At 43.5% G+C, this 15,951-nt stretch overlaps 1 protein-coding gene across 2 annotated transcripts; it reads left to right on the top strand.

Annotated features, from left to right (window-relative positions):
• Positions 1 to 28: 28 nt before the first annotated feature.
• On the top strand, positions 29 to 14,223 carry tmem198ab (transmembrane protein 198ab). Of its 2 annotated transcripts, none has more exons than XM_069521328.1 (5): positions 29 to 384; positions 11,494 to 11,751; positions 11,864 to 12,445; positions 12,669 to 12,874; positions 13,025 to 14,223. In XM_069521328.1, exons 2-5 carry the CDS (start codon positions 11,595 to 11,597, stop codon positions 13,175 to 13,177), a joined length of 1,098 nt encoding a protein of 365 aa, XP_069377429.1. In that variant the 5' UTR covers positions 29 to 384; positions 11,494 to 11,594; the 3' UTR covers positions 13,178 to 14,223. The 2 variants fall into 2 exon arrangements, with proteins under 2 accessions (XP_069377429.1, XP_069377430.1); XM_069521329.1 differs by lacking the exon at positions 29 to 384 and adding an exon at positions 5,817 to 5,955.
• Positions 14,224 to 15,951: the final 1,728 nt, after the last annotated feature.

Genomic DNA, 15,951 nt, shown 5'->3' with positions numbered 1-15,951 from the left:
GGGAGGCCACCTTCCTCACCCGACGCACCGGAGCGCACCACGTTCATGTGAGAGGCACCGTTTCCTCCATCCATCCCTCCATCCTGGATGGTGCATTAGCTTGTTGCACATTTACGCACACACACATTCCTGCTTTATAATTCTGATTTTTCGTTTTTTTTTTTGATCGGTGCCTGTGTCCCCTCTTTCTCCACCCATGGAGGAGCAGTGAGGTCGGGATCCACCGCCCCTGCCTGTGCCAGGGCTGCTGCCGGGGGGAAAGCACCTAGGCCGGGGGCAAAGAAGGAAGCGTCTGTAAAATGGTCGGTGTTTGTGGATCAGGAGGCGGCTGCAGTTGCCATCATGTGAACGCGGACGAGGCGCGTAAAGCCGCCGGGGATGAGGGTGAGTGGTGGATCGTTGCGCACGGTGCATGCGTCTCTTTTGTTTCAGTCTCACGCACACACACACGCACACCTGCTGTCAAACCCAAAGAAACCTGTGCGTTTTAATTGGAATTGAACTGGTTTGTTAAATGGAACAAACCAGGAGGGCTTTGGTCTTAATTGAGGTCAGCGAGCTGCGTGTGATGGAGGCGGAGGTCGGTGATGTCTGACCCAGATGGCCGCATCAGGGTCGATCATTAACTCAGTTGCATTGAATGGATGGATAGATGGATAGATGGATGGATGGATGGATGGGTGGGTGCTGTTGACAAGAGAATCCAGTGTTTGTCTTGTATGTCTAGACCAGTGGTGGAGTTTGAGCTCTCCCAGGGGTCCCTGAAGGGGTCTCAAACAAACCCAATCAGCTTCAATTAAGCTCAGTTTCAAGTTCAGGATATTATCCGTATAATTCAACCCTGATTAAATGTGGTATTAAGAGATTTGTTATACTTACTTACTATTATTGAATAGCAAAACATCAAAAAATAGAAAGTGAAGGGCATCACAACAAAGGATATATGATGTAAAGACAATACTTCAATATAGTTAAATGATGAAAATAAAACCATATATATAATAAACACAAATATAAGTAATTATTTTTTTTATCATACCAGACAAATGTGTGCATTTTGATTGTGAATGCATTGATTCGACTTCAGTCTTTGGGTGGGATATTATGCACTCATTTGAAACATACTTCATTTTGTCACGAATAGAAACCACGTTGTTCTGTTATTAATAGTGGTATAATGCTTAAGAGATCAGTCAATAGCTGTAACCAATAAGTCAATCAACAGAAAAACAAGATTTGCTGCTTTTGTGCTCTGTCATACGATTATAAATTGAATATATATGGAGTTAAGAATGTGTGGTGGATAAAATAGGTCATTTGCACTGTGGACGCTTATAGTCTATGATTACAAAAATTTAAAATCGATAAGTCATCTGTTTTTGGTTGAACTCAAGTAAACTGGGTGCCCTGACAAGGCAGCTGGATGAACGTGGAGTCTGAGGTTTTTAATGTGTTTCTATTCTTTGCTTCGTGGGAATGTGTGAGAAGCTTTCGAGGTTGGAGTCTCCCAAGGGTTGCTGCAGCATGATGAGTTTAATCTGATATTTATTTTATTAATATTAAGAGCGAGCAGTGAGGGAATGTTGTAGGAACCGCTTTTTGACGTGATCTTGTGACCTCCGCTCCATGTCGACACGACTGCAACTCATCGTTAATGCACGTTCTAGCTGCCACGTCCCAAACATGATCTACGAGGTTCACGTGTGGTGTCTGTGGAGGTCTCTGTCGTGTAACTGTGACACAGTTCCACCACTCGTACGGTGGCTGGTGAAAAGACCCGTATTCGAGGATCGTAAGTTCCGGGGTGGATTATAGGGATGGAGGTCAGATAGGTACTGAAGGGATTTATAGGTGAGGAGGAGGATTTTGTACTTCATGCGTGACTTGAGTGGAAGCCTGTGAAGATGGATCAGGGTGGGGGTGATGTGCCTGTCTGGCTGAGTTCACATTTTGTGATGTTTGACGTGAACTGAAGTTCATGACCTGTGTCTGAAGGATTTTTATGCCCTAGACTCCTGCCGCATGATCAGCTGACTGGATAATTGCATCAATAATGGAGTGTTCCTAATAAAGTGCTCAACGAACAAACATTTACATGCATAAAATTACCAATAGAAGGTAAAGGGAGTGGTTAAATGTGGTTAAATTGCTGAAAGTAAAAAATGCAGACGTCAGTGAACTAAAACATCACTGGGTTTTGTTCCTGTGGTGCATTCAAGCGAGTTGTTTTTACCATGTTTACAACAAAGACTCCAGTTGTCTAACCTGTTCTTGTTGAGAACACTCGGAGCGGCATTCTGGGTAATGGCAGGACATCGCCAAAGTGGAACAGGCGAGGCAGATTAGAGGAAAAGTGGAAGATGGTGTTTCATCACGAAAACAACCCTGGATTTGTTTTGAACATGGCAGACTGAGAAACAGTGAGGGGACACGAGGGGGAATTTCTGCTCGGAGCCGCCGCCTGATAAAAACCCTGCAGACTCTGAGCGTGCTCTTTGTGCATTCGCTGTGTGTCAGGCCGCTGTCTTATCAGCGCAGTCAGGCAGCACAGATCGAGCTCTGCAGCCCGCCGGTGCAATGAAAATGCCACAACACGTCGCTTCGGATCCGCCAGTGGGTCAACGTCTCTGGCCTGGTGCTGCTCGCGTGCTCCCTCACCCCGTCTCCCCATTCTCACCCTGAGCTGACGTGGAGGAGGCAGAGTTTAGTCTCTGTCTGCAGCAGCTTCACCACAGCCTGATAAACAGCAGCTTGAGCTCGTTTTCCAGCCTCTCTGCACTGTAGCAGACGTCTGGAATGGAGAAATTAAAATATATATTTTCAGGAACTCTAGAATTGTTTGTCATGCTTTTATATAGTAGAACCTGTGTATGAGACATATGCATTCATGCCTCTGTAGCTGGAAGTCTCTATGTTTTCTGGTTGTTTCCTGCTGTCCTGAAAAATCTCTTGGAAATTCTAAAAATGAAATTATTTGATTTTTGTGGCCAAAAATGTTTGTAATCATTTATTCGACTTTTTAGTTTGGTCCATGTCCCATCCACTAACATGGAGGGGGAGAGTTTATGACCAATCGAGATGCTTTGGCTTCACTTTTGGTGGAGCTGTCATGTCGTCCATCTTGCATTTAGGTGCCGTGTTGCGTTTCCTACCAGCGCACGTGGAATTATGAGAAGCTGCAGCAGGAACGCTCATGTAAGAGATCCCTCTGAGGCGTTCAGGGTCGAGGGCTGATGACAGATCTCACTAATTAGTGCACGATGTCAAACAGTGAGCTGAGGCCTGCAGGCTGCTGACGTCCAGATGTTCGGTCAGAGAATCAGAGCCTGTTGATGGAGCTGACAGGTGCAGAGAGGCAGAGAAGAGTCTGGTGCAAACTGTGGCTGGTTCCTGCTCTGGGATTAATCGAAAACAGGAAAGAAAATAGGTTTAAAAGCTGTTTTAGTAGATTGGTTTAAGTTATTTATATGGTCTTTGGTGTGTGACAGCGGAATCAGAGTAGATCTGATTTGTCAGTTGACAGACAATTCAATGATTCATTGCTTAGGTCATAATTTGGTTAATTAGTTTGGGGTTTTGAACTGTCAATCTGACAATGTTGCAGACTTCTCATTGGTCCACACATCCCTGATGTTTTCGTCTGCTGCCGTTTTTCTCTTCTCCTGTAGCCGAATCATGGCTGAGTCTTGCCACTGTTGAAGATGACACCATTAGGAAACTTGTGACATTAACTTGAGCTAGAAATAAAAACACTTGCTCAGTTTAAATTATAGAATTTGCTCTTTTTAATAAAATAAAAAAAGACCACCATTGTGACTTCAGATGTCAACTCTTTTAAATTGAATAGTTGGAATCATGTCCCAGAACGTCTGCTGTTGCTCTGCTCCGGGTTGTGCCATCAACCCTGGAGCGGCACAACAGAGATGATCATGGGTTAACCCTGCACGTGTCTATGTTTAATTAACTATATTGATTGATCAGCTTCATTTGGTTTTCCACAGCCAAACATCAACAGAAGGATGTTTCTGATTTGTTTGTGATACATAATGTGAATAACGTGAATTATTCATCCACATTTAAACAGCTGATTAAATGAGCTTAAATAATAATGAAGTCCTGGTGGTAAAGAAGTGGCTTGAGGTTGGTGATGGATTGGTTGTTGTTGCTTTTTATCACACATCCTCTCCAGCTCTTTGTTCGGCACTTCCTTTCTCCAAAAGTGCTGCCGTCATGTTCACGAGCATCATCTTTCTTTCTGTGTTGAACCTTTGCTGTCAGACTCCACAGATTTCCTGACATCACATCTCAAAGATTAACCTGCTGTGGTGTTTTTGTCTTTTCCTTCCATCTCCCTGTCTCGTTCGAAATCCGACGACCTCAGTGCTTCTCTCGCTCTGTGTTTAGTTTCTCCTGCACGGGGACAAACTTCATTGATATTCCCGAGCGGCTCCGTCAGGGCGGCGATGGTGCAGACAGGGAGATAAAAAATGATCTGGTTGGGGAATGTTCAGTCATACTGAGCAGCTGGGTGAAGATACGAAAGCGGCAGTTATGTAAGAGTGACTTGTCACTGAAAAGCAGACAAGCATTTTGTTTTTAGAAGTCGAACATGCTGCTGCAGGTCTGATGGTACCTGAGTGGAACCTGCGGGTGAAACACGATGGTCAAAAAAGGACCCGAGACTCATTGGCTCAGGGTGAAAACAGCATCTGACACAGACAAAGGCCTCAGTGTCTTCGTCCTCCGATTCCTCCTTCAGCAGATTCCCCACATTCCGCCCAATCAGAGGATGTGACAGCAGCCACGCATGGTTTCATAAAGTGGAGCATCCCATTCACAGCCTTATGTAACCTGCTCAGCGAGAGGCTGAGGAGGTGTGAGGACGCCTCGGCCTCTTGGCGTTCCGTGGTCGTGCCTAATCCTCGCAGAGTCGTGCTGGTGTTCCTGGGGGAGAGCCAACGAGCGCTGCAAATAATCTTCATCTGGACAAGTGTTGTCCCTGTTCCACAGCATTAAAACATAATGATGGTCATTCAGATCTGGTGTCGTTTGAATTTTGAAACCAGGGCTTTTGTTCAGTTCTGAAAATCGGCATCTGACTGACGCATAGTAACAGCCACATATTTTTTAGGTGCTAGATTGAATTTAGATTTTAAGTCAGATGAAAAACTGGGTACTCCGTACACATTCATCATCTGATCGTCAAGATCACCACAGGTTAAAAACCACTTTTCCAGTTTTTCTCTGAGAAAGGTGCATTTACTTTTTTAGCAGAAACAAAAAGAAAATGAGTTCAAAGACTCTTGATCGAGGTGCTTATATTTATTTATTTGTTAGAAAAGAGGAACCAAGAGAAACAAATTTGTATTTATTTATAATTATATTTATTTTATTTTTTATTCCCAACACTCCTCCGTCACGCCATCAACATTTTCAAGAGCTGTCCTATCCTGTCCTGACCCATCTGACCTGCCTTGTGTTTCTGTCTGACCGAGACACATCACACACACATGCTCAAAGCACATGTCATGATCCTGCTGCCATCCGCCACATCCTCCTCGCGCACAGTCACGTTTCCACAGCAACCCCATCCAGTATTGATTGACATGTGCAGAGGGAATGGCGGTTTGGGTGCCAGGTTATCGGCAGGGGCAATTGACGACAGCGGCCCCTCTCTCTCTCTCTCCCCGGAAGAAGACATGTACACCGGTGACACATTTGGTGTTTCTTCCGCTGCGAGCGACAGGACATCGGCAGCTCGCCCACCAGCCTGTTACCTTTGGACGGCTCATGCATGACGCTGAGAGACAGAGAGAGGTCTGTCGCTCTGCGTCATGTGCTCCGGCTCATTTTCTCATTAAACCGCCGCCGGTCGCGCACACACACTGCAAAACGAGGGTAGAGGCTCCGGATGAGCACATGTCGCAGCCTCAGTCAGACCGGCAGATTTCTCAGGTCAGTGATGGAGCGAGGAGGTGGTTGAACTCAGTCTGATGAACTTAACATCACAGTGTATTTTTGTCACCAAGTATTTAAGATAGAGTAAACTGGGATCCTCTGGATTTAGGGCTGGGAAATAATTTGTTGTAAAGCATCACCTAATGCTCTTATTTTAATTAACTTGTGTGTTGGTTATATTAATGTGATTTTGCACACTGATATCCAACTTTTATTTATGTGCTGGACTCAGTTGTTTTGCGAATTTGATGAAATATTTCCTCAATATGTAACTTGATTTGTCAAGATCCACCACCACATTTTTTATTATTGTTCAATCTGCTGATAAGATTCTCAATTTTTGTTTTTGGTCTTTATGCAACAGCACACATGGCTATAAATAATTTATTCTGTTTCCAAGTCAACTGGAGGCGTCACACATTTTGTGTTCGTTGTAGTTTTTCAGTGTTAAAAACTGAAGTTGAATATTTTCTCACACAGGAATGAGGAAAATTGTTATAACTAGGTATCTGCAGCAACCTGCTTTTTAAATCCTTAAGAAACCGTCATTTTGTATGAACATGAGCAGATTTTATTTTTATTCATCAGAGCGCCTGCAGTTTTTTTTCCCATGTTGCACCTGTTTGTAAACACACTCAGCTTTGTGTGTGTGTTTTTCTGGTTTTGAATCATGGCAATCGTTGCCAATGCAAAGTGAACTGGAAAGGAGCTGAAGCGCGGTGAGCAATGCATTACGACGCCGTTATGCAACACGGCATCTTTTCTTTTCTTTTCTTTTCTTTCCCTTCCCTTTCATTTTTATCTCCCCTTTTTCAGTTTCAACCCCTCCCCACATCAGATAAAAAGGGGCCCTTAGAGGAATTATCTTCGTACATGAGCTATGCTGTTTACTTTTCAAGTTATTTATCGAAGTGTCAGTGTTTCTGGGGGTATTTTTATTTTTCAGAAGGAAATCACTGGCTGTTAGAGGTTAGGAGTTTCTTCCTTTCTTCCCTCCCTTCTCTCTTCTTTTATTTTAGTCCCTTCCTGTCATCCTCCCTTTTTTTTCTCCACCATCTAATTTCATGTGTTATTCAGCATCTTTGTCATTCTTTACTGTCCAGCTTCATTCAGAGACATTTGCATTGTAGAGAGTATGATGGTACATGTAAGAGTTTATAGTTTGTGAGAGAGTACAATGTTTTTTTGTTTACGTATGTTTACGTTTTCCTGCTGTTGCAACCTGTTGCATTAAACATGGACGGATATAGTTTCTTGCGTTTTCCAAATGTGCTCATACGTGAAACTTTTCAAGTCTGTAGATTTACTCATATAAAATAATGGTGGAAGGTTTCTATACTTCCAAGGTGGAAGACGGACTCAAGGATGAAATTATTAAGAGTTTGTGAGTTTTTCGCATATCTCAAGAACACCTTGAGGTAAAAAAGAAACAGTCAGTTATTCTCAACCTTTTCAAACATATGATTTCAGTCAGAGAGTCGCCCCGCCACAAACCATCTGAACCTCCGACTCTGACCGAGAAGCACAGCTGGGTGTCGGACACAAACACACACTGCTGAAATGCCACACTGCAATAATTGTTGATAGTTTTCAAATCAAATTGAAATCATTTCTAGAATCTAATATGTTCTCATATTTCTCAAGGAAGTTTTCTAGCTTTATAAATCAATTTGTGAAGAGAATTATTGACAATAAACAGTTTAGGGCTTGAGAGTATGGCAGCACAAAACCTGTGAAGTTGGCGAATGTGTTTCCTCTGTTTTTTGCTCTTTGTGTTACTGTAGAGACATTTGAAACAGAAGCAGAGGAGGAGAGATTGGAACAAAAATATTTTGTTGAATAAACACATCGTGAAGCAGATTTCATGACTCACAGGGTTATGAAACCTACACAGAAAAGTACTGTCGTGTTAGAAAAACAAGACAGATCCTCAAAGTGAGACACAATTTAGATGAGGTTCTAATCTGAAGTCAAGGTTATAGAGAAGGAGGAAAGAAGTCTTTCATCATTTCAACACGCTTGAAGAAGTGATCAGATGTCTCTGCCAGTCGTAGCTCATTAAGATGCAAAGTGAATCAAGTCGCCCACCTTTGTTGCGCAGCAAAACCAGAATTCCTTCTTTTTAGTCCTGTTAGACAGAGGTGAAGACGAATGAGTGAATGTAACTCACTGGAAGTTGAGTTTAAAAACCTGCAAGCTGAGTATGAGATGAGCTGCAAATAAAGCTGGACATCGTGTCTCTGCTTTCTCCTTTTGCATAAGAACTAGCCTAAAATATACCACCAGGAGGTGATCGAGATGCATCAGCACTGAGGTGCAGGATGGTTGAGGATCTTGACATGGCCTTTGTGTGGTTTGCATTGGATATAACAGAAGGTGACGTCCCTGTCTTGTCCCTTTCTTGTGTTAGTCTGTCTCGGTGGGAACTTCCTTTTTATTTCATGTCATCTGTTGGATTTTCTCTGACAAAATACAGCATGTGAATGCCTCACGAGCTCTGGATGGCACAGATTCCTGCAGGCGTTTGAACACATCAACACCAAGAAACACAATTATCTTAATGTGCAAACGTTACTTTTATGCCAAATAAACTTAAGTAAAGTAAAAGGAGCTGAGCTGTTGTCTCGACTCCATCGTGCAGGTCAGACGTGATGCAGCATCTTGCTTCTCAGCCACCCTGTGTACTCTGTGTATTAATAGACACAGTTTCCTTTATTCATAAAAAAGCTTTGCCACCGATGATGTCAGCGCTGAAAATGGCCGCACATCTGTGTCAGTGTGTCTGGGTCTTATCGAGTGAACCACAAACAGTTTGAACCCTTTCAACCTGCTTTTTCCTTCTGGTTTTTTTTTGTGTCTAGACTAGAAACTGATTGTTTGGAGAGGTTTTCATTGCTGAGCCAATAAGGGGATAGGGGTCGATTTAAGCATGCAACAAAAAATACTTCTATTACACAGAGACAAAGGAAAGTCTTTGCAGCAAATTCAGATTATCAGATGCACACAGAGTAAATCTGGCGTTTCATTTTGCCTATAGGAGGGATAACTTTGCTCTCAGCACACAGTAGCTGAGACAGATGCATTCAGTTTCTCCAGAAGCTGTTTGTCATATCCATAAAGAAACGTGGTGATTTGTGTTGAGTTATTATTTCAGTAACTGAGCTGCAGTCAGTCTCATGCACGCTTGCAAAACTGCTTTTGTGGCAAGATGATGACGGATAATCTTTCAGATAAACGTGTGGAACCTGAAATTGATCTAATGTGTTGTTTTAATTTTATTAAGGGAACGGTGGGTATTTATTTGACTACATGATATCAAAGACGAAACACAGCATTTGCAGGAAAGGTCGCTGGGACTTGAAGTAGACATGTTGGTTAGTTATATATATAGTACTATTTGCATTTAATAACTTTACTATTTTGATCAGTCTGGATTTGATCAGTATTTGTCATTAACACTATGATTTAATATAGATTTCTGGGGAGGGTTGCTATAGTAGGAGAACATTCTTTCATAACACACACATTTATGAATACATTCATACAGGGAACAGACAAGGTCATTGATTGGCTCTCACACTGTTGCTATGGGAGTTTAAGCTCCTCTTCCATTGGCCGAGTCCTGGACCAGACCCGACTACCGGCTGTCTGTATCCCGAGGTTGTCATGGCAACAGACAGGAAGCAGGGTAACAGGAGGAGAGTGTTGTTGTCGTTGCTGCGGATTCGAAACGCAGTGGAAGAAGCTCCTCGCTTGTTTATTTTGTCTGTTTGTGAGGATGATCCATCTGCAAACATAAGAACTGCACATTTTGATTTGCGGGAGTAGGAAGCGGCTTAATTCTGCGGGACGCACGCACGCGTATGCACACATGCGCGCACAAAAACAGGGTCACCCAGTTGTAACCTACTAATCCTCCACAAAAGATGATTATTAATATGACATGTTTGGATAAAATGGGGATTAAAATGTTGAAAGAGTATGTGTGTGTTTCTATATGCAGGCTATTTTAGAATTTATGTGTGTATGTGTCGTTTTGGGCTTTATCATTGTTCCCTGACTGTTCACTCCTTTCAAATGCAATAGCACCTCTATGTCAGACACACACATACACTTGCATTAGTTGTGAGAACACTCATCAACACGTTCTTAGCCCTTAAGGCTAATTTATATACGTTTTCATCGACGCTTTGGTTGTAGATATTTCACCATCAGAGTGCAGCGGACTTTGTCTCGGCTCAAGGTTAGGTCGGGCCAACTCTGTCCAGCCTTTTTTAAAACCACCTTCCCTGCAGGAAAGTGAGACGGAGGATATTTTTGTTCTTTCAGACCATTTTCAACCGTCTGCGTGACACAAATATTTATGTCCTGTTTACTGACACAACCCTCGGGGGGGGTAAATAACTAGAGGCTGTGGGTGGGGGGGCGGGGAGTGATGAAATTGAAGAGGCGCTGAAGGGACGCAGAAAGGATTCAGGATGCAAAGGAGGACAAAGGAAAGGAGGAAGGGTCAGGGGATATCATGAATATCAGAGAATCCAGACAGAAGTTGCATAAGCACCTCTGACCCAGAAATGCTCCACAGTTGGACTGAACTCCCCCCGAGATGGAGAGAACAATCACAGGGGGGAGGAGGTGTGGGAATGAGGGGAAAGTTTTTTCCTGCTTCAGTTCTGCAATTGATCAATTCTTCGTTCGTTCTACCTTTAATTGCACTAGCTGTCACAAGTTTGGGAATCTGACACATGCAAGAAAATCTAAACAGCATTTAAACAACATATAAATATTTATTTCAAAGGTTGAAGAAAGTCCTTGAAATGAAATTGGATGATATTTAAGAGGAACCTGCCTGGACGTGGCATAGTTTACATTTGTTTGTTAGTCCGCAGGATCACGCAAAAACTACATTCTTTGAAGGGTTTTGCCACAGATCAGATAACTTTTTTCACTGTCTAAAGAAAGTATAAAATAATGTTAAAACATTATAAAATATTTAGTCATTGTACTAGTCTGCCATGGTCCAAAAACGTACCATTGCATACATCATAATTACCACTGTCTTCCCCGTCAACCCAGGGAGAGCATGAGGCTGTGATTGTCCTCGTCCACCCGGCTCAAACACCCGCTGTCATCTGAGCTATTATTATCCACTGATTCTCCCGGTGGGTGGAAGCCAAACTGTGTGCATGTGTGTGTGTATAGGGACACAAAGCAAAGTCAGGTTTCAATACTGCTCCAAATTTGAAAGCCACTTTATTAAAGGTTTGAAAAGGGGTATTTGTTGCTGGTGTTGATCCTTTTGGATCATGCCGGTGGTTTTCCATGGTTTAGCTCAATATATTTAAATCGGATAGACATGATCTGTATTTTTACAAATCATATGGTTAAAATCTTCTAGTTTTCTGTTCGGCTTTTCAAAATATTTCTTAAAATCTACATAGAATAAACACTAACATAAGATTTTGAATACATATTCTCATGGCCCTTTAATTGGAATAACATTTGTTTTAACTGTCCCTTCTTTTCTATCCACAGATAAAACCATGCACCTGGGCAGTGCTCCATAGCCTCCCCTGCCCCTCGCCTCCCACCTGATCACCTCTTCTCCTCCATCTTCCTTCCCTCTCCTCCTCGCCATGTCGACTACTGTGGATACGCTGCTGGACCAGCCCTACCAGAAGCTGAGCCCCGAGCGGCTGGATGGCTGTGAGGACGTTGCTGGCCGCTACAAGGTGGTCCCCTCTGTCGTCTGCTCAATGTGCTGTCTGTTTGGCATCATTTACTGCTTCTTTGGTAAGTTGGAAAGTTTATCTGGAACATTCTTGAAAGTTTGACCCCCTGCATCGGAAATGCTCTTCTTGTTAAGCCTTGTTGAAGGTGTCTTACGTTTCTCCTCTTCTTTCAGGATATCGCTGCTTCAAAGCAGTGATGTTCCTGACGGGCCTGATGTTCGGCTCTGTCGTCATCTTCATGCTCTGCTACAAGGAGCGCGTGCTGGACACCCAGCTGAGCGTGGAGGCCTCGGTGGGCATCGGCCTGGGCATTGGTACGCTCTGCGGCCTGGTCACCATGCTGGTTCGCAGCGTGGGCCTCTTTATGGTGGGCCTGCTGCTGGGCCTGCTGGTAGCCGTGGCGACCCTGGTTGGCATGGAGGAGCTGTCCGACAGCCCACCGCGTTCCGTCTGGGTGCCCCTTGGCGTTCTGCTTGGCCTGGGCATGCTGTTCGCCGTGCTCACCCTGCAATGGCAGCGTCTCTTTACCACGCTGTCAACAGCGGTGTTCGGTGCAGCAGTGATCACGGTGGCTTTGGACTACTTCGTGGAGCTCTTCGCCCTGGTGTTGTACATGTACGAGCGGATGAAAGCAGCACCTGGCAAACCTGTTTGTTGGCTGACGTGGGTGGTGCTTGGGGTGTGGCCTGCCCTCACCCTGCTGGGGGTCATGGTCCAGTGGAAGGTGACCGCTGAGGGATACTCCCATACCAAGGGTGAGGAAAACTGGCAGTGCATATCTCTAAAACTAGAAATTAATTGTTTTTCTGGGTTGTCATGATGACATGATTTGAGGGTCAGGAGATACCTAATGCAAATACTTTGGACAAGAATCTTCCACTTAACTTCCAGAGCCGCTGTCTTTAGCTGTTGTGTTACAGGTAAAGCACAACATGACAAAATCCTTTAGTATCTCCTCACCGCCCTTTTCCTCCACAGTGATCATCAGCCGGCAGCAGAGGAGGATGCAGGTGATGCGAATTCGTCAGCGTGACGACCGCTACCGCAGCAAGAAGAAGAAGAAGCAGCAGCAGCATGGCGCCTCCTCCCACAATCAAAACCAGGCCAAGCAACTCCACTCTGAGCCCGCCTACCGTCGCAAACCAAACCCCATCCGCCGCTATGACACGGACGTTCTCTCGCCAGTAAGGACCTTTCTCTGCTTGTTGTCCCAACCAACGAACTTCTTATTTTCTTTTAATATCTGTTAGAGAGGAAAGAAATCCCTTTTCTTGCATTTAAATGCATGTTTAATTTTCATGCTGGCTGTTTTGAACAAAACTATCATTTTCCAGAGCTACATCCAGAGTTTCCGAGACCGGCAGGTGCAGGCACAGCCCTTCCCAGGACGGCTGGTTGTTGGACCCCATGCCGTGGTGGATGTGGGCTATGACTGCAGCTCCACGACACCCCTCAGTGGAGCAGCGGGACCTTCGCTAAGGGTCTGACCACTTCTCCAACTCACAGAGGCCTGAACACACCACAAACCAGGGAGATGTATGACTCTAAAATCACCACCCACCTGGGGGTAATCACAAACCACCACTAGGTTTAAATGCAAATATTCTGGGCTAAATACAATCTGGGTTTAGCCTCACTCTTAAACAGATGAAGATATGTTTAGGGCTGGATTTACCCCCAAACGTGAACATATTTCTCTCTTTATTAATTAGATTTTAGGTTATAAAGCTCCGCTCTCCTTGTGGACACCTGCTGGAGCCGTCAGTGTTGGTGCAGAGGTTTATCCGACCTCTTATCGCTGTCTCTCAGTAGATTCAAATGCACAAATGCATGCATGCACTTACACACAAATACACACCCCAGACCCCGACCTGTCCGTCACCATCTTAAGTCAAACCAGATCAGGGATTGGAGTTTGAGTGCAAACCCGTCTCAGGTGCAAACAACGGGCATCGTACAAAAGATTCAAACATAACTTTGCCCTCATTCAGCGTGCTGTTTCTTACTGCTGTCGTCATTTTTCAGCTGATGCTGCAGAAGCAACATGTTCCTCATTCCTTAGGCATCTTAAACGCCCAATGAAGATTATCTATAAAGGGAAGTAAGGGCCCTTGATTTCTGTGCCATTTGGACTTAAAGAAAATGCTCTTTCAAATGGGATGAGACGTCTTCACTGTCGTTTTTAAAGGAGGGAAACTCTTCATTCCCATTGGTGCTGGACGATACACTATACTTCAAGCGTCAAACTTCTCTCCGGAGGCTGGGGAATCTGTTTAAACGGGTGCCTTGCCCCTCCTTGGACTGTACCAATCAGTAGGAGGGGGGTTACTGGCAGATTTTCCATCGGTGGTTTGTTTTTGCATTAAATTTGATCACAGAATGATTTTTTAAGAGGGGGGGGGGGGGTACTAGCCATGGAGTTACAAAAGGCAGGGTAGACAGTAATGAGGGGGAGTTGTTGCTTGCCGTCTTCACAGATGCCTGGACATACGAGGAGGATCTGCTTCCAGCTGACAGACAAAAAGCCATATTTACACTGACACCTCGTGAGATTTACACAGATGGAAAAAGATTATGAAGATTTTCAAGTGCAGAAAAACATGTTTCTGTGATTAGTTTACATTTTGAATTTTATCACTGCAGTGCCAACTTTTGGCTCTCCAAGAGATTAGTAGTATTTTTAATCCCATAAGAATAGATGGAAGATATGTTTCAGTCTTTCCATCATCATCTGTTGTCGTTCAAACGTAGGTTTCCAAGCTCTTTCATTGAGATTATAATATATCTAAATGTGTATATATATATATATATATATATATATATCTCCTTGGTGTTTGCTTGACAGAAATAAGAGATGTAAGTTTAATTTCTTTTTTCATAATGATAGTACCCCCTATGTGACTGTCAGGATCAGTGCTGCAATTTGATTGGTTCATTGTCTGTGTGGGCAAAATCAAACAGGGCTATGAGCTACTAAATAATCCCATCTTTGTGTCATGATTCAAATCAAAGGCTTAATTATATTATCTGGTTTTTAAATTCAGATGAGCTTTGATTTATCTTTGACACTTGTAATAAAAAGATCCACAAAACTTTGGTCCAAAACACTGTAATTGGGTAATATTATATTTTATTCTACAATATTGTTGTAACTGTAGATGTGTTTCACTCTTTCCATCATCTGCCATCATATGAAAATATCTCCATTTGACAAATTTTTGTCTTTTGTCCTCTTTTTTTTATTGCAATCGTTAGATTTGCGTGATTTTAAATCGTTAAAACTTAAATTGCAACTTTAATAAAAACAGACCGAGCTGAGGTGTCAGTGTAATCAAGGCTCCGGGCGTCTGAACAAAAAAAGTGGACTAGTGGCCATAACAACTTTTTCTTGGACTCCTCCCATCACGTGCATTGTTTTTCTTCTTTTCTTGTTTCTTGACGCAATTTCTTTTGTCAACATGTGAAAAATGTGAATTTCTTTTTTGGGGGGAAGAAAACGCAAACAAATGTGCGGGGAAGGGCATGGGGGGTGAATGGACGGTGTATTTTTATTCGTCCGTGGGAAATGCATGATCTCGCGCTCCATCCAATCCCCGCTCCGCCGTGCGTGGCTTCCTTTTGGCTCCTCCCACCCTCCACCCCTTCGTGTGCATAGATGTGAAACATGTACAGCACTTAATGTTTTTTGATTTGTTTTTCAACCATTTTATCATTTTGAACAGCATAATTTAATGGAGACATTTCCAGTGGGATGTATTTATTTGCTGATTTATTTATTTCTGTAAAGGAGAGTGCAATTTCATCACTGTAGGCCAGTAACGCCATGCTTTTTTTTAATTGAACATAATGACTATGATTATTAAAGCATGTGTTCCTATGGGCCTGTACACCATCACTGTGTGAGAATCGTCTTTTAACACAAGGACACACACTCAGCTGTAACAGGAATCCACTTTCCTTTTATTGCCGAATATTATTTGAAAGTCACAAGAGGACATTCGCCCCTGCAATACAGACCCCATCTGCCCACTCTCTCTGTTTTCTACCTCACACAACCACCTTTTCTATCTCTTCATCTCCAGACATCTTTTAATCTCCTCCTCCATCTCCTCCTTTTTTATCTGTCCTCCCTGCGTCCCTTTGATGAACATAGGCACATGCGGTCCACCTCGACCTTGACGAACAGCGAGGACGCTGCCATGTCCGAAAGAAACCAGAGGGCGAATCCCGTGCAGATAGAAGAATGTGATCTATCTGCAGG

Source organism: Paralichthys olivaceus, chromosome 24 (genome assembly GCF_024713975.1).
Source record: "Paralichthys olivaceus isolate ysfri-2021 chromosome 24, ASM2471397v2, whole genome shotgun sequence".
Taxonomy (NCBI): domain Eukaryota; kingdom Metazoa; phylum Chordata; class Actinopteri; order Pleuronectiformes; family Paralichthyidae; genus Paralichthys; species Paralichthys olivaceus.
The sequence above is the reverse complement of the archived record's forward strand: the minus strand, read 5'-3'. Positions and strand labels throughout refer to the sequence as shown.

Excerpts from the sequence above, each read along its gene's own strand:
- tmem198ab (XM_069521328.1), top strand. The coding sequence starts at position 11,595 with ATGTCGACTACTGTGGATACGCTGCTGGACCAGCCCTACCAGAAGCTG. Across the intron at positions 11,752-11,863 it reads CATCATTTACTGCTTCTTTG|GATATCGCTGCTTCAAAGCA; the intron begins GTAAGTTGGAAA and ends CTCTTCTTTCAG. Across the intron at positions 12,875-13,024 it reads ACACGGACGTTCTCTCGCCA|AGCTACATCCAGAGTTTCCG; the intron begins GTAAGGACCTTT and ends ATCATTTTCCAG.